Below are 26,191 nucleotides of genomic sequence, written 5' to 3'. Positions count from 1 at the left end.
CAGACTTTTGGCTGGGAGTATGAAGATGTTTATGCAGCTGCTGTAATCAGAGTGGTATCAGGAACAGAAATACTATCTCGTGGAAAGGTGAACAGATTTCCGGCTTTTACAGTGCTAGGTGAAAGCTCAGAAATGGGGAAAAAAATAAAAGTTTCAATCCTTGTAATTTCTACCCCAAAACTGTAACCTGACAAGTCAAGCCTGTGGCAGAGAACCAGTGAAGTCTTTTAGTAAAACATTCACTACAGTCATGATAAATAGATGGTTACAAGGTCTGATTGCCTAATCATCCCTGATTTCTTGGGTTTCTAGAGAAAATCCCTGCTCCCTTGGGTTTAACTCAAAAGATCTCAGTGCACTCACTGAGCTCAATTTCCAAACCCTTTCCTAAAGACACCTCCCAGCTCAGAGATCCAGAGTGTTCCTAATTTAATACCATTTGAATACTGACCTGTGACCATCACAGAGAACTAAATGCCATTACCACAGGCATGTGGTCTGCAATGGGGAGGCTGATTTGTCCACAGGGCCACACCAGGAGCAGCTGAGCATTGCAGAGAGAAGAGCTGGAGCACCAGTGGATCCCTGTCTGAGGTGAGATCCAAGAGCTCATAAACCAACATTATGAAACAGCTCTTGTGACGTGAGCTTTCTCAGAGCAGCTCTGAGTGTTTATCATAACAGATAAGCAAACAGCAACCCCATTACTCCTCTGTGGCAGCTCCTACCCAAGATGGATGTGATGCACAAGACCCTACCATCAAAAACCTCTAAAGCTCTGCACTGAGAACAGGTTCAAGTTGTTCCCTTTCATCCTCTCAAGAACAGCCATTCTTCAGATGTTTGCTGCTGTACAGCAGCAGGATGGCTCAGTGTGTGCTGTGCCAGGCAATGCCCAAAATCCTCATCCTGCTGCTGGAAAGTGGCCAGAGCCAGGACTTTGGATCAGGTCAGACAGGCACAGTCATTGCTTTCCCTCCCAATCCCAGCCTGCAGGAGTCAAATTCTTCACCAAGGCATGAGTAGCTTAATGTTCCTTGGGCTGTCACAAGAGTGAAGCTTTTCTGCTCAGATGCTGTTTTCTGGGTACTTCATTCGTGCACAGTAAGTTCTCACAGGTCAAAGGACTTTCCTGTGTCCTTAAAATGTGTTAGAAAGTCTGTTTTGCCCAGTATCCTGTCTCAAACAGAGCCAGGAACAGACACTTACCACAAGGATGGTAAAGAGAAAATGCAAAGCCTGCACAGACTTCCCTTGGCTTTACCTTCTGTGTGTGGAGTTCCTGGAAGTCAATGAGGTCAAGAAGCTGCATCCAGCTGATGAGGCCTCCCACGAACACACCAATTTACTGGAGCACTTTGAAACTCACTGCTATTTGCTTGGCTAACATCCAAAACCATGCATCTCTTTCCAGGATCAGGGTGCCACCCGAGTTCCAGCAAACATCATCACCTTGGTATGAAAAGTGGAGTTTAAAGCAGTTTTGAGTGCACTGTGGCAGCTGTATTTTATTACAACAGCTTTACAAGCAACAGCTACAGCAGCATTAGCAACATCACCTACTGGGACATCATCACACAGGCTCTGTTACCCTGGAAATGGGAATTATCAGTTCTAGATTAGGCAAAGCAGCTCTGGCTGGATCCTGGCATGAAAGCCCTGGAGACATGAGAGATTGGCTTCAGTCACTGCCCTCCTATCTCTCTTTAGGACTGTGGTATTTGAGCAACTTAAAGTTGCATTTCTTCCCAGGGTGAGGTGGGTTTGGCTGCAGAGGCCCAGCATGGAACTATTTGTCTGACTCTGAAAATGTTTAGCTATTATTTTGTATAGGAGAGGCATTTCAGCTCTCTAAGGATCACGTGCCACTCCTGCACTGGCATCCCTCTTGATGTCCTTGTTGAGCTTGGCAAGTGCTAAACCTGTTTTTATAAATAAACCACCAGCATTCCACACAGGACTGATTTCCAAAATGAAACCCTTGCCACTAAGAAAATGTATTATTGGAAGATGGAGCACAAATAGAGATACAGGCAGCAGAGCTCTACTCCCTGCTATGCTGAGAACAAACCCTAACTGCTCCTTTCTGCTGAGATAGATTCTCCTGGTTTTCAACCTCCTGATAGGGCAGATCTACTGTCCTATCCCTCCTTAGTCCGGAATTTTAATATAGGAAGTCCGACCAAATCCTCAGACAGCTTGGGGAAGAACCACAATTAATTCCATCCTTCATATACTATATTTTAAATGTTTTTTACTTTCCTTTTAACCTCAATTAAAGCTTGTCCTAGCAAACTTTAGGCAGCAGTGGAGAAACCCTGCAGGACCAAAGGACTTGGCAGAAGCAGTTGGAGGGCAATGACATAGTTAAACCATCAGCTGGGTTTATATTTTTCACAGAACATCTTCCCAGGCTTCTCTGAGCTAATTTAACTCTCACTGCACCAAAGGCAAGTAAAACAACCCATCAAGCCAGTACAATCTGTCCTGTTGATTTCCTGAAAGATCAAGCAGCTGCTGAAGGTGTCTTAAAACCACGCAAGAACTCAGGAGGTTTTGCCCCAGTGCAGAACAGAACATAAACAAGAAGTGCTCAGCAGCATTGCCAGGCTGGAAAAGCTGAGAAGGTGGTGACAGCTCCAGTTTTGTGGCTCACTTAAAGACTCATCTACTTGGTAATCCTGGGCAGTGACTGAAGAGGAAAGTGCTCTGAGCCTGGGGGAGAAAGCAGGGTTGGAAGCTGAGTTGGCATTAAAGGCAGCTACAACTGTTGCTCCCAATGCTGGAAGCACCAGCTGTTTGAGCCACCAAGCCCTTCTCCAGGAGGGAAAGAGCCACAGCCCCACCAGGGAACTGCAGGGAGCAGAGGGGTGATGCTGCACCAGCCCCGGGTTTTGCTCAGCTGAGCTCAGCTCAGCCATTCCCAGTTCTGTGCTCACCTCTGAGGGCTCCAGCTGCACCCTCAGGAGCTGTCTGTGCAGTGCAAGGTGTCAGCTCTGCTGGGGAACAAACCTCAGCAGGGACACAGAGGCTGCTCTTAGTGGCTGATTCCTGCTGTCCTCCCATCCCATCCAGCTGGCACCATTCCTGCATCTGCCAGCAGAACAGTGGGCAAGAGCACCCTCTAGCCTCTTCCCTCCAAACAGTAACTCCAGCTTCAAACCATCAGCATCCAACTTTTCTAGGCCAGCAAAACAACAGATACTGAATTCATCAACTTTCTGAACCCTCACATGCCATACATTGGATTTTACACTGTCACTAGTACATACTCAAATTCCACTGCTTTAAGAAGACAAGCTGTCCATAATCTGTGACAAATGGCTTTTCTAACACAGCAGATGCTTTCCAGGAGAAACCTGAAGAAGGCCCAGCAGTCACCACATTTACAACCCCGGGTAATGCTGGTTTGAACTTTGTTACCCTGGCCATCAGTGCACACCAAGCTGGGGAGTGGCTCATAAATCTAAACCAAAGCCATTTCTGCTCATTTCTCAGTAGATACAGCCCAGCCCTATGCCCAGCTGTAACCACAGCCCCCAAGGACCTGTATTTATAGTGCTGCCCACTGCAATATTGGACAGCCAGAGGTTCTCTCTCTAAGGCCTGTGATACAGAGGCAGCACTGCCATGACCTGACTGGGGCAGTGCCACCTTCTCAGACTGCTCACCTCTGCAGTGACCCACCTGAGCAGGAGGGATAATTAACCTCCCCTCTTTCCTCTCCCTTGGCTGCAGAGCTCAATCCCAAATGCTCACAATGCACCTTCTGAACCTACTGAACCTCACCTGCATCTGAACTCCAGCTGCACACAACAATTGCTTCCATCACCCACATTCCAAAAGCAGCAAGTACAGCAGGATGTAGCAAATCCCTTGTTTTAAGCCATCCCACCTTGGATTTTGAGCTGTTCTGCCCCCTGGCAGCAGCAGAACACACTCACACTGCTTCTGCCTGCTCCCCTCAGGGTACAGGGCAACCAAAGAGCAGCTTTGCAGGCACCACAGGAGGGAAAAAGGCAAGGAGCAGGGGACAAGTCTGCAAATCCAGGACAGGGGATATGGATAGCAAGGAGGCTCACCACTGACCTGCCTGCAGATTCTGTGAACACACAGAGCTGGGTCAGAGCTGCAGTGCCATTCCAAACAAGTGCCTATTTACTGCTTAAGCCGTACCACAGGAATACTGGGAATATGTAAGGAAGTGCATGCAACTCAACTAATGGTGAAAGAGTAGGATTTCACAAATAAAACAATCAGCATTTATTGTTGTATTACAAAACACTTCATATTTTGGCAATATTTTACAGTTTATCTTTTCCTTCTTAGGGCCTGTTGGAAAGGTATGGGGTGAGGGGGGGAAGAAAAGGGGAGAATGTGGAAATTAGGATTAAATTTCAATGTCTTGCTTAAAAAAAAATCCTCCCAAACCACCCCAGTCCCTCCCACCAAAATAAAAATCTAGTTTCACTCAATTCCACTATCGAAAGAGGCCATGGGTGAAGCTGCAGGCAATTTCACTATCAAACGCATCAAGAAGACAAACAAAACATTCACAGTGGTCTTCAGTATGGTCTGTTGCGTTGATCATTTCTGAAATCATTTCTGGAAAGGGAAAGAAAAGCTTCTAAGCAAGTAATAAATGAAGCAAATAACAAACAGTCCCTCAGTCAAACATTTCTGACGTCCATGTGCTGCTCTGTGTTTACAGAGAGCCTCATCCAGAAACATTCACAAAACTCAACAGACTGAGCGGCTCTCTCTGGAAGCTCCTGCCTGTAGTGAATATTTTCATGGCAGTTGTACTTGCACACATAAACAACACTTTTCCCACAGTCCCCATCAATCCCAGAGCCAAGCAAGGGCAAAGGCTGCTCTTACCTCCCTCCCATTTTGCCCCCATAGCCTCCTCCCCGGTCGCCGCCTCGGCCGCCGCGCCCTCGATAGCCCCGCTCTCCTCCGTAGCCACCTCTACCACGGAAATCTGGGGAAAAACATGGAAATACATCAGCTTCTTCAGAAAGATGCAGGTGATATGAACACTTGAAATGTTTAAGAGGTGTAGGTGGTTTTGCACACCTCCCGATGGACGTGAATCTTCTGGTCTGGGCTCCCCACACTGGTTGCAGGAATTCCTGCGAGCGAAGTTCATGTTGCCACAGGACCTGGAACAGACAAGGATTCCCCAGACTGAGCTGTGAAGGTGAAGCACATATGAAACATCCCAACCCAATTAAAATGACACTTACGGGTTAGGACAAACCCAATCACCATTTTTGGGTTCCCCACTTCTACCCTGGAAGCCCCCACCTCTTCCATAGCCACCTCGTGAACCTGCAGACAAAATTATAATCAGAATAAAGTTCTATGAACTGCACATGACAAACAGGTATCAAAGACTGTCACTGCCTTCAGACCCTCAGTGACAGACAGACAGACTTTTCAAGTCAAGAAGGAGTGTTTAATGCAAATATATTCCCACTATTTATTATAAATTCTTTTTCAGCAGTAAAAGGAAACCAGATCTGCTTGAATTGCCACTGGGTAAATACAAACCCACTACATGCATTAATAAAATTTCTGAAAGATTTAACAAGGTATAAGATCAGTCACTTAAGGCCAGACTTGGGCACAGAACAAAAATTTAACAATAAAAGAAGTCTGGATTAATCTCAGGATGCCTCTGACACAGGCAGAGGGACAACATTCTTGCTTTCTGCATCACAAAATTAAGAACTTTTATACCAAGTGAAGTTGTTGAAGAATCCTTTTTAGAACTGCCTGATTTCAGAACTAGAATTTGTTGACAGTCACTGCCCAAAGCATGATTCCTGGAAAATGGTAATGAATACCCAGTGGATTACTGACAAAACTGTGTATGCAGAGAATCAGGGAGACTGATACAGCCTTGATTAAAGGAAGCAGAAATCTAATTGCAGCTCCAAATCAGCAGCAGCTGAATTATGTACCTTGCTTTATCCCAGCTGGAAAGAGAATCTCAGAGCTCTGCTGTAACAAGCAAATACTCACTGGGAATTCCCCCCTGTATACGTGGGGATGGTACAGCTCAACAGCCCTGTTACACTTTCTCTTTAAAAGCAAGGCAGACAAGATCTGGAGACTTTCCAGCTCTAAAGGAAAGCATAAATTCTGTGCTGTGCACAAGAGATTACAGATTTCAGTTTACTTAACTGGGTTCAATCCTTATTACTCCCTTTCCTGGCAGAATCCCAAAGGCTAATATATTTGATGAATCACTGCTTCAAAGTCAACTTCTCTTTAATAAATCAATCACAGTGAAAAAGCATTTAACTGTGCAAAAACAAGGACACTACAGACTTCAGTCCCACCTCGACGCCCGCCACCTCCACCTCCTCTCATGAATTCAGGTCTTCTGGTTGCAAAAGAAACTTTGATAACATTGCCATTGAATTCTTTTCCTGTGGGAAGAGAGAAAGGATCAATACAGCTCCCAACAACACAGCAGCAAACCCAGCAGAGCAGAAGTGCTTTGCACACCCAGACTGAACACAAAACTCTTGAGACACAGGGAAGCTGCAGTAAATCTCGTGGTTTTGAAAGCACTGGTCTAAAGGTGAGATGGAAACCCTGATCTACTTGCTAAACTCTCCACAAACCAACAGATATTTTAGTTTAAATGAGATCTGTAAGTTGCAACCTAAAGACATAAGAATGTCTAGAAGATTTTTGGCCATGCTCATGGGGAAGTAGTTTGGATGTCTGAACTGTCTGTAATTCCACCAAGGCAACGAGGCTTTTGTACCACTCAATAGCCAGCCCAAAACTCAACTCCCAAGTGTATTTAAATAAAGTTCATGATTTTCAGTGACTGGATTCTTCATAGATCCGATGTTTATCACAGACAAACAGCACTGCACATGTGCCTAACATAGTCATATTTGCCTTAACCTCTTAAATAAAACTCAATTTGTATTTTATTAGCAAATACAAACATCAGACAAGCATGCCATGCCAATTTTTTAAAGCAGGATCATTTCCCACCAGATGCAGAGCATGACATTTTGTTTCTACCCAGTATCACTAAAATTCTGTGAACACACAAGGTGACAGGAGAAGGTACTTCTCCCTCACCCCCTTGAGTTTATTACTACAAGAGTGTCACTGTATTTCCTGCAGTCTGAGGAGTTTTACATCAATATATTTCTGAAATAAATCCATAATTTTAAAGCTTTGTTTTTCACTGTGTATATACAGAGCACTCAGCACAAGATTGCCAGAACCATTCCCAAACTCTAAGAATGCTCCCACAACACTAAAAATATCAATGCAACCCTGTAGGGAATCCCTACAGCTGCTAGCACAGATTACAGCTCTGTTGGTCTAAACAAGAAGTGACAAAAACACCACCTCTTGCACCTTGGGCATGGGTGACTGAAGTACAGCAGCAAACCCTCAGTTTCACTGCACATTTTTGGTCTAAATCACCATGTGCTGTTTAATGAAATGAGAGAAATCCAAGACACACAAGAAACAATGAAATATAGCTCTTCGTTTAAGGAAAAAATAAAAAACTAAACAATTATAACCCTAACCAAAAACCCCAAAAACAAAACAAAACCAAAAAAACCCAACCCAAAAGCTACATAAATAGCAGCATTGGGCCTCCAAAAAGGTAATTGATTTGCTTCTTCCACTGCCTGCTAGATTCAAAAATGGCCAAAGGAACAGGTAGCTCTCACCCACCATCAAACCAGTCGATTGCTGCTTTAGCAGAAGGAGGGTCATCAAAAGATACTGTGGCTTCTCCCTTTGGCTTGCCAGTATCCTTGTCTGTGTACAGATTTATCATGGGTTTGCCAGTCTTTTTGTTGGTCTGAAAAGAAAGGTTGTACACTTGGCATAGCAGAAACAGTGGTAAAATCAGTTCAGAGCATAAATTGTAACACTAAGTATCTTTAGTGAGAATATTCTCCTGGAGCTGGCCTGCAGAAACAGGGATTTGACTGAAGCATACTGACTGGCTGTTCTCCACGAAGTAATGATGGGCCCAGTTTTAACAAAAAAATGAGGTCAAGTGCACAAAATCCTAATTTAGAATTGCAGAACCAGAAGCAGCAGCCACAGAACAGAGGCACACATGCTGCAGTACAAGGGTGGCACAATGGATAGAGTGTCAGGGCTATAAAGACTAAAGAAGAAACACAATGCAATCTAAATGTCACTAGGAGAAAGGTGCTAGGGCTGCCAGCTTACAAATGAGCTGTCAGCTGGGAACCCAGATAAATTATTATCTACAACTGCTGGGGAGTCAGAGAGAACTCTGCCTTGAATGATACCAGTACATTTCCAGTACACCAGTTCCACCATTTCCCTTCCTTCTGACCCATGATTTCTCATCTCACGTACCTTTATGATACCAATCTGTTTGAAATAGTCTGCCACTTGATCTGTTGAAACATCCTCTCCAAGTCCTTGCACAAAGATGGTGTTGTTATCAGAGTTGTCAGACTCTGAATCTGTGGAAAATTAAGCTACATTTACCATGTGTTTTTGTGGGAGCAGCTGCAGCAATATTTTGAGCTCAGCTCTGTGCTGCCCAGTAGCAGACCCTTAAATCCCAGAGACATTTTGTGTGAAATAAAAGAGGAGCAGGGAGCTTAATTTTGAGGTTAACACCATCAACTGAGTACACTGGACAGCTGACCTGCCTTACACCCAACAGTCATGCAGCTGGGCACCCCAACCCACCAGAGCAGTGTGTGTTTTAAATAACACAAGCTTAGCAGAAGTGAGATGACAGTGAAAGCAGCTGCTTGGCTCAAGCACATTCAGAATTCAACAGGAAATTCTTACTTGCTGCATTAACATCCAAAAATTCACATGCACTTTAAGTAAATCTATTTCTTTCAAGGAAGGCATGCTTTAGCTAGGTTTCTCTTGAGCCATGGGAATTGCAGCCACATCCATCTTTCTAGAGAAACATTTTAAAAGCAGTGACCTAAGAGCTACAATCCACTCACTCCCACTCACTGCTTGTTTCCTTACCAGCATCTGATCTCGGTCCATAATCCCTCTGACCTAGGATACGGGTTTGACAAAAACAAAAAAAAAACAAAAAACCAAAAAAAAAAAAGAGAAAGAAAGAAAGAAAGAAAAAAAGACTATTTTTAGCACAACACATTCAAGTGACTTTTTTAGCAACAAGAAAATATACAAAGAATGTATGCAATGCATCTAAGATCTAAGACATTCACCAGAGATTTAGAGAATATTTAGATTTAAACGTTCAACAGAAGGCGTCTGTAGGACGTTAACGTGTTCTTTAACTTGCAGCATGTGGCACTTGCCACACTGATGCTGTGCTGGTGTTTGCTTGCAAATGCTGGTTGTCACATCACCAAGCAGTTTCCCACTTTTTTTTTTTCTACCTCTAGTACGTTTCTAAGAAGCATTTGTAACAAAAATTAAAAAAAAGAAAAGAAAAAAAAAATCCGGTGAACGTCACTGTCTCCACAAATTCTCTCATGCAATTTGACAAAGCAGAAATCCAGTTTATTGCTACAAGTTTGGCTATTAAAACTCGTGAACACACCAGCCTCACCAAAACTCTATAATGCTTCTACTAGATAGTAACAAGATATTGGTGGCTTTTAGATTTATAAAGAATTTCCACTGAAACATTTTTGGATACTCGGCACTTACCACCGTAATTTTTGAAGCCACCACGGTCACCACCACTGCAGAGGAAAAATTGAAGAAATGATTTCTTCCTTAAGTCTCTACGTGCTGAGCCCAAGGCTCAATCTACAGTTAACTGATGACAAGTTGAGAATTACTGTCTGGCAGCTAAAGCACCATGTCTATGTTCTCCTCACTACCCATTCATGTTCAAAGATTAAATTACAAAAAAAAAAAATCTCTCAGGGTGCTGCACTGGAGAAGAGAAGCCCTAAGGAGTATTTTAAACTAACCCATACACATGTGGTTGGTTCAATACTTTCTCCCATCCCATCAGCCAAAATAATAGCTATTCAAAACTGGGGTTTAAAACAAAAATGGTATTTTCATGAAGATTAATGTGGGCTTTAATTGTAGATGTAATTGCTACTTTGGAATAATTAGTACTTTAGTACTTTCCTAGAAGTCAAAAGAGCTAAAATTAATCTCTATTGTTATGCATTCATAATAGAGGGGATAAATTAGCAGAATGAACCATTCTCTGAGCAAGGTTCTGTGGGGACCTACTGTACTACAGCACTTGGCATTACAGAGAAGGTGTGTGTGTATGTGAGCTTCAAAAGCAGAGGCCGTGAAGTTTTATTTCATTCATTCTGAAACCTGTGGCACAAAATGTAGACCAAGTTAAGAGAATACACACATCAATTTTCAAAGGTAAGAAGAAGGGGATTTAAAACAGGTTGTTATGCCTCCAATTATGTGCATGAAAATAAACTCTCACTCTTTTTTCATTGGATAGGTTTGTACTGGAAGGATTTTTCACAGCAGCATTTTTAATTGCATCCATGTTATGAACAAAAGATAATCAATACTCAGAGCTGTCAGAAAAAAACCACTGGGTTTTTTAGAAAGTCAATAACCAAATGTCAGAAGGACTCTCTCATACTACCATGTACAACTGCCTGCTTCTCCTCCCTGTCCTGAGGGACACAGCTGCCACCTCAAAATCAGGCAGGATCACCTAATCCCAAAAGCTTTCTCACCATGATAAAGGCAGTGTGAGCTCAAACCCTGCTGCAGAGAAATTTCTCCAGCCTCTGGAGCTATTGTGCCTCTTCACCAAAGGACTCAGTGACCAAAAATCACTGCAGGTGTTGATTCCACCTGTCTGCCCACACATCAGCCCAAACAGGGCACACGAGCACCCACCAGAAGGCAATGGAGTAAAATTAGGGAGTCATTTCTCTGGCACTCTGTCCATCTGTCACAGCAAATGGAAAGTCATAAATGGAAGCTGCTGACACTTAACATTTATGAGAGAAAATCTGCCCAAAGTGAGGACCAAATAAAGTTTCAACAGGTAATTATCAAACCTGCATTAAGAGACACTCTTTGGAGGGTGACTGGGACAGTTTGGCACAACAGACAATATTACTTTTACTGGGAATTTTCTAAAAATAAATTTTTGCTGCAGATTTTATTGCTGTTCCACAGAAGAAATCTGAATGCTAAATTGCAGTGTCATTTATTCATTAATTCACTCTGCTCATTAAAGAGTTTGCATGCAGCATCAGTGCTGGTCTTTACTCAAGGCTGTCTGTTTTCAAGGACTGATGATTAAAAACACAATGGTGATGATAAAATTTACTGTAAATACCTTTCTGCCACCTCCAATTCACTTCAGCTAAAAAAAAACTTCATTATGACACAACAATTTTTAGTAAGATGCCTGTTTTTCTGGGATTTTAACTCAGAAACAACAACAGTGAATAATATCAATCATCTAAATGTTATGAAAATTTTCCAACCCCAGATTATGGTCCCAGCTCATCAGGACAGGAATATCCAGAACAAATATTTTTTCTGATGTGGAAGTGTATGGCAGTTAGAAAACCCAACAATCTAAAAACTTACACCAAGTAAGTTTGTGTCAACACATCCAGGATTTTGCTGGAAGTGAGGGTTTTGTAGGATGCTGGGGTGAAAATAATCCTGAAAAGCAGGAACTGAATATACAAAATGTACAGGAAGTCACAGTCCAATGCCTTAATTCTGTGATACAGCAGTTCTGCACTCTGCACTAATGAGTGCAATCAATAATTTTAATTAGTTTTTTAATTAATGTCTACAGAAATACATTTTTGCCCAAGTATGCCTCAGCATGCTGTCTTCTGCTTAGTCACACATGACCAACCCAACAAAAATCTGGAACAATCCTGATAGTGGATTGAAGCTCTCCTACATTTTTATGTGGCATTTGATATGTGATTTATGAAGCTGCAGTTTGTTACCTTCCTGCAATTGCTGGGCAAAACTAGCCAAGATTCCCTGGGATCAGGCAGGTATCCTGCAGCAAGTCAAACACAGAAACTGCAAGCAGCTGATGCCACAGTCTCAGCTTTGCCCCTCACTGAGACCCAAAATTCAACCTCAGCAACTGGATTAGTTCCCACATTACTGGCATAAAACATGTGGAAAACACAACTGCAGCATTTCACAGCCCACTGCTTGACCAGGCCTGCACACAAAGCTCAGAGATGGGTGACCAGATGGATTTTGGAGTCTTAATATCCTGTGTCAGAAGCATGAACAGGCAGTCAAAATTCAGCAGTGCCACCAACTAAGATAATAAAGAAGAGGCTGAACTGCAGGCAGCCAGAACATGACAAGGCACCACTTGCTGGGTGAACTTGCTGCCTCAAGTCCTCACTTGTTAATTTGTCCCATATTCAATCACAGATTTATCATCCCCTACTAGACTGTAACTGGACTTCATCTGGATATTGCTTAATCCAGTTGGGAACATCTTTTTAAATTAAAGTACAGGTGATACAGGGAGCTCAACATATGAGAAATGCAGTTTTATAAATATCAGATACTGGCAGAAGCAGCCTAAGAATTCAGGGACCAAATTCAGCCTGCAAAGTGTATCTGTCTCAACAAGTGTGTCCCTGACACCTAAGAGTGTATTTCACAAACAAGAAAGGAATATTTAGTGCACCAACAGTCCCTGACAGATGGGGATTTTTCCCTTGCTTATATTTATTGCCTCTGTTCACATTTTTCCAAAGTCTCCATAAGGCTAAGCTCAAGCATATCTGTTACAAGTTAAAATATCAATTCTGAACACAAACCACACTTGCAAAACACATCTGCACTATGCTGCAGTTTCTTGTATCACACTAATTCCCACTCCTAATAGCTGATAAATTAAGCTCCATAGGTAGCTTGTGTTTATAGTAGATCACCATCAATCTGCACAAGAGAAAAAAAAAATAATCTCTGCTGAGCAGTCAGGATTTCTATGACAAATCCTAACACAATGGCAAATCCTTTCTGAACTGCATCTCTGTGGCTCCCCCAGCACAGGCTGTGTGACCAGAGCCAAAAGCAAAGCTCCTCTCACCTGCTTTTCCCACTTACAGCTTTAACCAAAACAATTCAGTCCCCCAGCCACAGTAACAATTAATTCCTGGTTTTTCAGATGAGGACTCTAAAAATTGGGTGAATTTCTTAAAGTAAAACTCTGCATTCTCAAGACCTGCTGTTCCTGCTTTCTAACCAAAAGATGACACTCTTCTAACTATGAAGAAATATTTTACTTCTTAGTCAGAATAAAAATTAGGGAGATCATCAATTTTTCAAGCTTCAATACAATAGGGTGGAGAAATTCTACTAAAATCCCAAAAGATGCAATTCAAGATCATTAAAAAAATCTCAAGGATAATTCTGAAACCCTAGGTTATTAAAACTAAAATGTGAACTTCTGACACAAGACAAAAACCACCAGGTGTTCTTCACTGGACTAATATCAGCTAAAAAATGTGAACAGGAATTTCATTCCAAAGATATTTTCTTCTCAGTGCTGGGTGACTTTACACAGGCACTAAAGAAAAATGAGTGCTGAAAGCATTCAGTCCAGGATATTCAAGTCCTTCTGGTTGTCAGAATAAAGCTTCTAAAGCTTCTCCCTGTGTCTAAATGTCAGTCAAGGAAGAATTATTACTAGCTAGGAACAAGAGATCCATTCATTGTGGTCTCACATTTGATATTGATTTGTTGGTAAAGTCAAGGAGCAATTTTTACATGTTATTTTCTAAGCACTGTAAAAGTCAAAGCCTGTTATTATTCTATCCCCTGTTCAAGGCCAGGTTGGATGGAGCTCTGAGCACCCTGGGATAGTGGAAGGTGTCCCTGCCCATGGCAGAGGGTGGGAAAAGTCAATTTTTGAGGTCCCTTCCAACCCAAAACCATTTTGGAATCCTGTGATTACAGCATCATTAAAGTATCTGTGCAGACAAAATTTTTAAATTATCTCCTGAAGGCTATGGAATTGTCATGGTTTAGCATTAAAAGGGGATCAGAGCAAATGAAAATGGTAGCTACTGAAGATCAACCTGATATTCCTACATGTATTTTCCCCAAGAAATAAACATATAAATAAGAGAAACCCAAGAATATAGTCCCCCCAAAGAACCCCTACCCTTAAACCCCACATTTTCACAGGACTAAACATGATTTCTTACCTTATTACAAGTTATTTTCCCCTTCATTATAGAGTTTGTTATTTAATTTAACCTTTTAGACTTCTCTAACAAGCATGTCTGGTAAAATACACATGTCAGAAGGAGAATCCTCTGTCACAATTATGCAAAAAGACTGAATAAAGATATATGACACTGTGGATCCAGAAAATTTCCACAAAAAATACCATTAAAGCTAACATCACTTAACAGAAGCAGACAGAATTCCTAAAAAATGCCTTCCCACTTCCCTGAATTTTCCTCCACTTCTTCATTCACTTCCCCTCTTTCTCTTCTTTTGGCTTCCCAGTTCAGTGAAGCTCCATGATCTGCATGGATGTGTGAGCAAAAGTTTCCTCACATTTTGGAAAAATATGGCAAGAGGCTTTATTTTCACAGACATTAATACATTTGGCTTTATCTTGCAAAGACCCAAGTTTGTTTCAAAGTGACAAACTCTATCAGCAGTGTGTTTTTTGAAGCTCACATTCATTGCTATTATTGGAAAGGGCTAAGCTATGAGATTTTTTAGAAAGTTTTTAGCACAGGAATATGAGAAGTCCTCATTCACAAAGAAAATCTAATTCATAAAAAAAGGTTCAGTTTTAACTGAAAATTAAAATTAACTTAGAAATTATTTTGCTTGTTATTTTTGTTTTATATGAGGTGCTCTATATTACAAAATTCTTTTTTGTATATTTATGCTTATTTATAGTATATAAATTTGTGGTTATTATAAAAATATTACAGAAAAATATGCATTAAGTCTATATTATATAAAACCCCAGCAAACACAAAATAACATGAATATGATTTTCTAATTGTGCTACCACACCTAATTAGAAGAGGTAAGATCCTCCTACATCATTATAAACAATCCATTAAGTACAATTTAGGACCATCTCAGAAGCAGACAGATTTTAAATATGATTTAAAAATAAGTACCTTTAAAAGTAACCAAGTAGTGGATTATTTAATTTAAATCAGATCAGTTAAAACAGAAAACACTGTATAATTATAGAATTTTTCATCTGGAGTTTAGGAATAACCCAGAGCTGTGCAGCCTTTTGAAGGGTAAGTGGTGCTGACAAGCAACACCTCAAAGCTCTCTGGAAGCTTCAACACTCTTGCCCTGCATCAGTGAGCCCTGTGCACCTCCAACCACTCAGAGGGACACAAAGGGGAGCCAGTTGTGTGAGTTATTAATAAATAATATGTCATATGTTTAATTCAGTAGGCTTTAAAGGCAAGCTCCCAACTGCAGACCTCGGCATGAGATCATCTGCAAGCACAGAATTAAATATGTGCATAAATTTTCTTGACAGTGCAGGGCCTAAGGCAATGGGGAAAGGAGTGACAGCATTGTTAGTATTTCAGATCTACCCAAAATAAACGTGTTCAGACTGACAAATAAATCAATAATAAAAGATAGGTATTTTAATAGAAGTTTATAACTGAAAAAAAAGCATCAAAGAACAAATAATGGTACTACTAAATTATTCAAGGCCAAAATACTTCCCTGGTAAAATGTGAGCTACCTTAGGTATCAATTTCATAAATTTTTCTCAATCACTGGTTGTTGGTATTCTCATCACTGAAAACAAGTGATGGGCTGGGGCAGTTTTTGTATTGCAACTCATGCAAATAAAATGCAGCTGTGTGTCAAAATAATCAAATGCCTGGTCTCAATCTATGTGAATCTAAAAGCTGTTCCCCTAGGCAAAACCCATTTCTGTGCAATGCAGAAAGGTCTAATTTTAGAAACCTTCCAGTTTTGGAAAGCTAAACCTTAACCACCTTAGGAATAGACATATAATAACCAAAAATGAAAGACCAGCTAAATAATAGGAAACAAGGGTAAGGAGCTGCAGGCACTGGAATGAGATCACTTACCTATATCCAGACATATGACCTCTTCCATCCATGTCATATCCCCCTCTACCTCCTCCCTGTGACCCGCCATATCCTCTATTATCTTCTCCATACCTGCTCTTTTCACGGCGATCATCTGGGAGGAGTCAAACCAAACACCAGTCAATTGTAGTGCAAACTGCAGCACAGAGAAAATTCACACCCTGGAATTCCCACCTCCTCTTCATTAACTCTGCCATTTACATTTGAAATTATCAACTCCTAAATCTCTCTGACATTCTCCGTGCCAAAAAGGAAAAAAACAAACAAACCAACCAAACTTTGCTCCATTATCTCCAGGGTCACTGGGTATAACAAAATGTAAAAACCACTCTGTAATTACACTCCACTTTTCAAACATTAAACACATATTGTCTAAAACACACTCTCTATTTGACTTCCATACAGTCCTCCCAGTTTGCAAAAGACATCACTGAAGACAGAACAAGGATAAATAGAGTGGGTTGTGCTGCTGGTGTGAAGTTAATGCAAAAAAAGGCTTCATCTTAAACTTCTTCTATCTCACAATTCACCTACACAGCATAAAGCTGGAATGTGAGGTGCAGAAGCTCTTCATGACTGATCAAGACATGTCACCCTCGTGCAGGAAGAGGGTTCAAAATAGCTTGAGGAAAAAAAATCCATCTAGAATTTGCAGAACTCAGGGACAGAGTCTCTGCAATGCTGTTCTAACACATCTAAATGCAACCATTTTGGGACCCCAAGAGATTTTAATCTCCCATCTCAAAACAATGTTTTGAAAGTCTTAACAAATAAGCTTCCCTTCTGAGACTGGTAGAATTGCTGGGAGTGCCCATATGAGCTTTGGTGCTGGTTATAGCCTGATTTTTGGGCAGAAGAGCTCTGGTGGCCATAGCCCAACTGCTGGTCATAGGAGCAGCAACCACTTTGGGGCCCCAAGAGATTTTAATCTCCCTACAATGTCTGGAAAGTCCTAAGAAATAAAACATTCCCCAAGAATATCAACATGGAAGAGAATTGAAGTATCCATCAAATCAAACTGCTTGCAGAAGGAAATCCAACCATTTCACAGAGCTGCTCAATTTTATTAGCCAATACTGAATTCAAGCAGTCAGTTTTACCTTGGCTGTTGTGGCTATAGCTTCCCTTCTGAGACTGGTAGGACTGCTGGGAGTGCCCATAAGAGCTTTGGTGCTGGTTATAGCCTGACTTTTGGTCATAAGAGCTCTGGTGGCCATAGCCCGACTGCTGGTCATAGGAGCCCTGGTGGCCATAGCCCGACTGCTGGTCATAGGAGCTTGACTGCTGGTCATAAGAGTCTTGGTTTTGTCCATAGCTTGACTGCTGGTCATAAGAGCTTTGGTGCTGACCATAGTTTGACTTTTGTTCATAAGAGCCTCTTCCACTTAAAACAAACAGAATTTGAATTAATAGCTAAATGTTCAGAGAATAGAGAGGAAAATAATGGCTGAAAATTCATGACATTGCTAAAATTTCCTAATTGCAGTTTCCTCATTATGTAAATCAGGAACATCACTCCTCTCACATGTCCCAGTCCAACACTTGCTTTGCCCCCCTCTCCCCAGTACCATCAATGGCTGATGGAGAGCCTGTAACCTGCTGAACACCAAATCCTTCCCTCTGAACCTGCAGGGCAGAGCCTCAGTGCCCATGGTGGACAGTGCAGCTGAGACTTGCTGCCTAAAAAATCCCCAAATTTTGATTTCACTGAATTGCAACCTCTCTTCTTCTGGGCCTTCTACAATTTATCATGAATTTTTCTAACTGTTCTGGTGGCCTGTAACATACCTGAGGTTCTTCTCATTTCAGTGCCATCTACACTATCCCAGCAGCCCTCATCAGAAACACTGGCCAGTATCACATCCAGAATACTCCAACACAATGCAGCTCTACATTCCAAGAGGGAGCCATAAATCTTCTCCAAGATTAAGATTAATAACTTTAGAGCAACCACAAGGGAATCTCACCTACACCACACTTGCCTACACCACACGACTTCAGTAGAAACTGAAGTATCTTGAAAATCTAGAAATATGAGACAATAGTTCTCTTAGCCTTTCATGGCAAGGCATAATATAGATTTATGAGAAATAAATTGCATCCAGGGAACACGGGCTGTTCCTCATTCCTTTGTTTCCCCTCAGGTACTTAGTTGTGCCTTAGCTGTCTTATTTTTTCAGTAACTGAAAACAATCTCTGACCTCTACCACCTTTTCTTCCCTTCTCCCTCCCAGCTTCCACCCTTTTTTGAAGGATGAGGCACTAGATCTGCCACTCTCCAGTACTTGGCAATCTTACTTGCTAGTGAAAGTATCTCAGAAAAAGGGAAAAAAACCACAAGAGCCTCCAGGAAGTTTCCAGCAGCTTTTCAAAGCACTTTCAGATGTAGTGCATTGGGTCTAACCAATCCCAAAATATCCCATCTGTGTAAATACATTTAATCTGCTCTCTCCCACTTCTAGTCTAGCTCTTAGCTTTAACCTTGCTAATCCCAGGGGTAAACAGCTTGTGAAGATTCTTGTTATTAACTTCACTTCAAAAAAGTCCTCTCTGCTTTAGCCTTGGCACCTTTACCACCAAAGGAAGCACTGCTGAAAGAATCCACTATTTGCTGTCTTCCCTTCCCTCCCCTAGGATATGACAGCTGCAGTTTTGTGGCACCCTCTTCAAAGCTGCTACCATTTTATTTCTCAGTTTCTCCCTATTTGTTACAACCCTACATTGGGGAGCTTTCCTTCAAGGTCTTTCCTTCATTTTCTAGATCACAAACAACTTCTCAGAGAACCTATGTGCTGTATTTTTATTCTACTGGACATCCACAGAGTTTAAAACTACATTATTACCTCTGTACAGCTCTAATAAATACTCAGAAAACAAAGCAAAACAAAACTTAACTGTGTACCTGCCTTTGTTGTGGAAGCAAAAATGACATCTGTGTGAAAGCACCTATTGCTGGCAGATTAAGATATTTTTTTAAATATTAAAATGTTTTATAATAAGAACTACAAAACCAGAAACCAAGTAGAGGCTTGGTCAAGACCAGATTGTTTTATCACCTTGCAAAAAATACAAAAGCATTTGGACCTTGAACACAAGAATGAGGTTTAGTACTCAACAGAGTATTTCAAAGAGGTCACATGATCCTCAGTAAAGCTCTAACACAAGCAGTGACCTGGGGTGGAGGCAGAAAGCCTGGAAAGCAGACAGGGGAGGTATTCTAGCATCAAGTGGCCTTTTTAGTCATTCTGGGAAGTTAGGTTGTATTTTCCAACATACTTTCAAAGCTGTATCATTAATCCTCCTGAAATTGAATCCAATACAATATCACAAGTAAAATACATTTGCAATAGCACAGAGTGCAGCATGCATGGGCACATTTAATTTCCTGATGAGGATATAAACCCACCATGTTCTGAGAACTCTACTTAGTTGGAAAACCAAAATATATTTCTTACATGACATTTCTGAATCCCTTCTCTTTCAAGAAAATGCATTCTGAGCCAGATAAGCAGTCTGCAATCTGAGAGCAGCTAAGAGTTCCCTTGCTAAGAGCTTATTTGAAGTTAATAAAAGAGCACTGTAAGTTTATACAAAAGAATGTGATTGGAGAGGGATTTGATAGGTCTTTCTCCTAATCAAAACACTCTGCCAAGTCCATTCTTCATTGTAGCCACAATCCAAAGACTTTCTAAAGAGCATGTCCCCATACAGCTTGACTTCAAAACAACTACACCCATCCTTCTCACTTAAAGAAGGATTCTTCCTGTACCTCCTTTCAGACATTAAACATGTTTCAAGGATGTGGATCTTCAAATATTTGTCTTTTTCTCAGCAATGTTAGCAAGAAATATGTTACAGCTCTAGTTAAGAATGTGCCAAAACAGTCAAATGCCTGGTCTCAATCTATGTGATTTGTGACTACTAAATAATACTTTAAATAGATACTGATAAACTCTGCTTCCTTACCCTCTGGATGACCCTTTCTGCTGCCCCTGGCTGCCATAGGACTGCTGGTTGTAGGAGCTCTGATTCTGATTTTCATAATTGGAGTCATCATCATATCCTTGGGAATCTTGTCCATAACCTGGAAATGGAGGAAGAAAATTTTTAGTCAATATTCACCTTTTAAATCCTGCCAATGAATGTAACAAGCTAGCCAAACCTGATTGATTTTGTCCATAGTTCCCATGATAGCTTCCATAGTTCTGTCCATAGGAAGAATTGTCTCCACTCTGCCCATAACCAGAATATCCCTGTAATTTCAAGAATGTACTCAAATAAGTGTAACTTCTACAGCAGTAAATTACAGTTTTCCTTGGCTAGACACAACTGCAAACATCAAGCACAGCTGAGACTGGAATTCTTCCTGGCCCAGGAACAATTTTTTTCACTCAAGGAACATCTGCTTTGAAAGCCACAATGTTTTTTTCAACATACCTGTCCTTGTCCATAATTCTGACTGCTCTGATTGCCATAGGATGAGTAGCTGGAAGAGAAAAATGCATTTAGGAAATGTTTAGAGCGCCCTCCACACAGGCTGGAAAGTAAAGGTATTTTTGGTGTCTCTAAGTTTCTCTTCATTCCAAAATAGGTGTTTAATCCAAGTACTGCAGTTCCAGGCATATTAAAACTGCATCAACGAATTAATGGTTGACAGTCAGAAGCCAGAGGAGCTCATTTTAATTTCTGCTGTGTTTCAAATATAAATTTTAAGTACACGAAAACTGGGTTTGCTGTAATTTTATATTATACTTACTCATTATTCTGCCACTTTAAGCCTTCATGAACTGACAGAAGAAGCACATGCTGAAACTCATCATACTGAGATACAAACCCCAATTGAGCAGTGCTACAAGCACAAAACCTCATGATCTTCATTAGCACAGGCAGCATTAGCCATGATTTTTATACTGCCAATAAAACACTTGTCTCACTGATTAAAACATGCCCTGAAGCCTTGGGCCATATAACAAATATCATAACCTTTGGCTGAAATCTCAGTGAACAGCTTAAGGCAATCATATGAAAAGTATTTTTCTATATCCATGTAATTTCAAAAGTTCTTATTATTACAAGATGTCATTCCAATTTATACCCATTTACATCACAAGACTACTGCCTTCTTTTCAGGTATACAGACTGATTTCTCTTCATTTTATAAGACATCTTGAGAAAGGCCCAGGTGCAAGCTTTCTGCATCCTTAACTCCAAAAACCTATCAATACTCCATCCTGAACAATCAGTCAGCATGCTGGGAATACTAAATGGTCTTTCAGTCTGCAGATGTAATTGCTAACAGCAAAAGAAAAATCCTCACATACCTCTGCTGGCCCCCAGACTGACTGTAACTTCCAGAATCTAGAAAAAGAAAAAAGTCATATTGAGAATTCCCAATGAACATTTTAGTCTCTACTTACTAGAGGAGAAAATGTAGGGAGGGGGAGAAAGCTTCATTCTGCAGAGATAGTAGCTGTAATATCCAGTGTACTTGAACCTTCCTCTTCATTAACAAAAGTGAAAAAATGAAGACTGGAATGAGAGCAGCACAGGGTGTGGGGGACACAACACACTTGGAAATGTCCCTTTTGAAGGATCTGAATTCTGTTTTCAAGGAGTCTTTCCAAATACCCAGAACTGTAGAACCCCTCTAATGGCTATTGAGTACAGTGCCATCATCAATGAGCAGAATGCAGCAGCTTAATTAATCAAGCAAAGCTAAGTAGGTCAGTGCAGCTGAACCCCTTTTTGGGATGCTCTAAGAAAGCTTTGCAGAGCCAAAGGGCACAAACACAGGCAGAACAGGAGATGGAAAACCAGGGATGGAGGAGCCACCACACTTCCCTTTGCTCCTGCTGCAAGAGGAAAAACCCAGCTGAGAGCTGAGCAGCACGTGACAGATGCAGCACACAGAACACACACACACACAGAGGCTCCATCAGCCTCACATCCCTCCCCAGCCCAGCTCTGCAGAGGTTCCTCACTCTGCCCCGTGCCCTTCCAGCCTCTGCACTGCTCAGGCTCCATCCATCTCCCCTCCTAGGCAGGAGGAAATCTGCTTGAAATCCCCACCTTCTAGTCAAAACCCAAACATTCTGGATAAGCAGTGCAATTTTTCTCTTCCAATCACTTCAATAATGTATAGAAATAGATTTTATAATACCATGGCACATTTATCAGGAGCTTCTCAACCCCAGTTTCACCCTTCCCCCCACATTCTCTCTCCAGCCTCTATCCCCAGAAGCGCCTAAAACGCTGACACTGAGAATTAATTACAAGGCAGGGTAAATGTCATAAATGACTGCGACCATTTTCCAATCAAAACACTCATCAGATGGCTGAATCTGCTCATTATACCTCCCCCAGCAGGTCATAAATCCAATCCTGCCAGTGGCTACAGACACTTAACCAGAGCTTTGATGAGGGCATCACCTGAGGTGATGGATGTGAGATGGGGGGGAATCACCCCAGATATTCACACAAAACAGCAACACAAAGTATCCAATTTCACATTCTGAAACAGAAGCATTTACCAAACCCTAACATGAGATGAAAGGAGGTTAAATTTCACACATCCTATAAAGCAGTTTCACTTAGATGTGAATTTCTCCTCCTTTTGCACTGCTACATAAATATTTCATTGCTTTTTCGTATTGAAAAGCCATTAAAAACCCAATGTAGAGGTGCAATTCACGTTTGTTTTTAAGGGGTAAGGTACAATTTTTACAGTTTGCATTTAAATGACCACAAAGATTATTATTAAATAGGTAACCACATTGTGAAACATGGTTGTGGTTTAACATTTCTATGCCATTAATACCGCTAATTAAAGACCATTAATAGTAGTATCAGAAAATTCTTGAGTAAGGATGTAATTAGCTATAAATTAAAGAACTGCATTTCATCTCCTTAGCTTCTCCTTAACAAAACTTCCACCAAACCACAACATTTTGGGAAAAAAATTGAAAGCAACCAGATAAGGAGCCTGTAAAATTGAAAACACACAAGCAGAGGAATTTCCTTTATTTATACAATTTTCTACATCCTCTGCTTGACTCTTACAGACTTCTGATCAATTTATTTTCATGGTCTCAATGGGGACAAGAGCCTGTAAGGATTTTTGGAAATAACAGTTTATTCTGGAAATTCCTACATTGACTTTTTTTTTTTTTTAATGTTTAAAAAGTTCATGGAAGGATTTCCTGTTGATGAAGTGGGATGTAGCAGCCTAATCACCTTGCACTACTCAGGGGGTTTATTCCTCTCAAGATAGAACAATCTCCTGAGTACATTCGAAAACTGATATTTTCTTATTAAGTGATTCATATAAAAAAGCAGTAGTGCCTCTCAGTATCCTCCAAAGAAAAAGAGTCTCATGTTTGAACATCACTAAAAACAGAGACACTCAGGTGCTTGACTGGTCAGTAGCTGGGGGGGAAAGTGGATGTAATTTATTGCCCAGCTTTACTCGTTTAGTAGAAAAATTCGTGATTTGGACTCATTTAGTACCTCTGGGCACATCTGCTTTTCCATGTTCACAACCGCTCCTTGAATGAAAGGATTCCTGAAGCAGCCCTCGCTTTGTTTGTATTGTCTATCACTCACACACGCAGAACCAAACAACGCCAAAATGGCTCGATCACAACAAAACATGGCTCGCCCCACAAAGCGCGGGCAGCCTTGGAATTCCTCCTCCCGCTTCGGGACACACCAGTACCCACACCTAGACAAGCTGCACTGCCGGGGGAGCAGCCATCCCCACCTCAAAGGGGATGAAGGAACTGCACATTGTGCTCGGAGAGGCCCCAGGGGAAGCTGGTCTGTGTCAGGTCACCCGGGAGAGCAGCTCCTGCTTCCCCGCTCGGCTAAAGCCCCGCTGGAAAACAATCCCAGGGCGTTGTTAAGCGCACAGCAGGGGTGTGAAGCCCCCCCACTTCACGCTGTGTGGAGAGCACACAGAGGGCAGAGCAGAGGCAGCACATACCGGGACACAAAGGTGGCTCCCCTGCTGCGGGGTGGGGAGGGCATTGCCCATGTAAAGAGGGGCAAGACCCCAGGGAAGGGGTGCTGATCCAAAGGGGGAGCACACAAAGCGTGTCATGGAGAGGGGCACGACCTAAAGGTGATCCCCATCTCACACCGGGATGGGGTGTGGGGGGGGAACCACAACCCAAAGTCGGGGTCCACACAGGGGAAGGGCTGTGACCCAGAACGGGGAGTTTCCATCTCACACCGGGGGAAAGGATACACAACACAAAAGTGGAGGAGCCTACAGTGGGGAGCATGAACCAAAACAGGGCCCACATCCCACACATGAGGGGATACACGACCCAAGGTGGCAGGGCCTGTACTGGGAAGTATGAACCAAAATGGGGTCCATACTCACACTGGGTGGGCTGTGGCCTAAAGTGGGGGCTCAAACATGCGGTGGGGGGCCTAGACCTCAAAAAGAAGGGCTGCACCCCACGCATCACCCGAACACAAGACCCCAAAGGGACCCTGCCCCCAGGGCCCCCCCACTGCGACACGGGTGGGGGGCGCGCCCGCCAGGCCACGCCCCCGCGCCTAAAGGGGCGTGACCCGAGCGGCTCGCGCAGCGGGGCTCCCCGGAGAGGGGGCGTGGCCGCGGGGGCGTGCCCACGGGGGCCACCGGCGGGGGCGTGGCTCCCCTCCCCCTCACCGTGCGCAGGGGTGGGGGGGCGTGAGGGAAAAAGCGGGCGCGTCCCCCGCAACATGGCCGCGGCCTTTCCCACATGCGCCACATGGCGCTCGCTCCGCCCGCCCTCCCGCGCCCCAACGCGCCCGCGCTCGGCGGCGGGAAGCGGAGCCGCCGCTGCCCGCTGATCCCGGCGGGGCTGGCGGCACCTACCCGAAGCCATGGCGGCGGCGCTGAGGGGCGGAGGGGGTGGAGGGAGCGGAAGGAGCGCAAGGACCGACCCGCCCGCCGCGCCGGCCGCGCGCACACTGAGGCACCCGCAGCTCGCGCGGACTGCGGGGCCGGGCGGCCAATCAGCGCGCGCGGCGCCTACCACTCGCTTGGGAAGCGGGGGGGAGGGGAGGTGAGCTGGGCCGTGCCAAGGTACAGGGGGTAGGGGGGGTTGTGCCGAGGGGAGAGGGTGCGAGGCTGTGCGGGCACAGCGTCAAATGATTAAATTAATTGAATTGATTCAATTAATTCAATTAATAAACGCGTAGGGCACGGTCAAGGTGTGCAGAGGGACATGGGGGTTTGCACGCTCGGCTTTCCACAGCAGCAGCTGCCCCCCTATTTCCCTCCGTACCCCACTTGTGCATCACCATTTGTAGCAGATGCTAAATGGGGTTAGAGAAAACATCCAAAATCTGGGTCCTAAAAGAAAAATAAGAGAGGTTTGCCAGCGTTTCTGAGTGTCCTAGAAAGCCAAATATCAACTTTGAGAATGGTTTTCCAAAGAAAGGGACGGGTCATGATATTGGGAGCCACTTCTGGGAAATGTGAGGGTTTGCTTCAGAGAGGAAGAGTGATGAAATGAGAAGACAGGAAAAACGACGTTGATTATTTAATCTGATTATTTTTAGAAGTTGTATTTCTTGTTTCACATCAAACTACCTTCTTGTGAGAGTTGGTAAGTTAACAGTTGCACCTTTCTGTCTAGGGACAGGTCTGCATGTGCAGACTGAGAACAGTGAAGTTTTACCTTGTTTTTTTAATTTTTAAGGCAGTGCGGAGCTTTCTCTAATTTCAGCTGAATGCTTTGAGCAGGTTTACAGAGAAGTTGGGCTGTTTCTTTCCCCCCTGGGCGTAGCAGCAGGAGGCAAATCCCACTGCCACAGCCAAAAATAAGTTTGGGCAAAACAAGCAGTGACTGGAATGATTAATTAAAGAAAAAGAAAAAAAAAATGCAGCAAGAAAAAAGGGAGGAAAATAAAAAAAGGGGTGTTGAGCTCCCTGCCTGTCTTTTGGTTTCTCCTCAAGAAACTTCATCTCCTCCAGCCATGATGTCTTCCACTGCTCCATGAGCCTTTCTGTGCCAACCTGGGAGCTCACAAAGGGATGAGGACAGATCCCAAAGGATGCTCCCTGGCCAGGGGATGTGGGGGGTCAGGCTCTGAGTACA

At 42.7% G+C, this 26,191-nt stretch overlaps 1 protein-coding gene across 1 annotated transcript; it reads right to left on the bottom strand.

The window, feature by feature from the left end:
• Positions 1–4,239: 4,239 nt before the first annotated feature.
• Positions 4,240–25,096, bottom strand: TAF15 (TATA-box binding protein associated factor 15). Its single transcript, XM_059865628.1, has 16 exons — positions 24,964–25,096; positions 21,419–21,455; positions 20,535–20,583; positions 20,260–20,350; positions 20,064–20,181; positions 17,198–17,481; positions 16,077–16,191; positions 9,685–9,719; positions 9,028–9,060; positions 8,389–8,498; positions 7,726–7,855; positions 6,351–6,440; positions 5,250–5,334; positions 5,080–5,165; positions 4,882–4,984; positions 4,240–4,605 (listed from the first exon to the last, which is right to left on the bottom strand). The coding sequence occupies exons 1-16, from the start codon at positions 24,971–24,973 to the stop codon at positions 4,566–4,568; spliced, it is 1,416 nt and encodes a 471-aa protein (XP_059721611.1). The 5' UTR covers positions 24,974–25,096; the 3' UTR covers positions 4,240–4,565.
• Positions 25,097–26,191: the final 1,095 nt, after the last annotated feature.

Source organism: Haemorhous mexicanus, chromosome 22 (assembly GCF_027477595.1).
Source record: "Haemorhous mexicanus isolate bHaeMex1 chromosome 22, bHaeMex1.pri, whole genome shotgun sequence".
In the NCBI taxonomy this organism is placed as follows: domain Eukaryota; kingdom Metazoa; phylum Chordata; class Aves; order Passeriformes; family Fringillidae; genus Haemorhous; species Haemorhous mexicanus.
Note: the sequence above shows the minus strand (reverse complement) of the source record. Positions and strands in the feature narration are given on the sequence as shown.

Excerpts from the sequence above, each read along its gene's own strand:
- TAF15 (XM_059865628.1), bottom strand. Across the intron at positions 20,182-20,259 it reads CTATGGACAAAATCAATCAG|GTTATGGACAAGATTCCCAA; the intron begins GTTTGGCTAGCT and ends CTCCATTTCCAG. Across the intron at positions 9,720-16,076 it reads GGTCATATGTCTGGATATAG|TGGTGGTGACCGTGGTGGCT; the intron begins GTAAGTGATCTC and ends TTTCCTCTGCAG.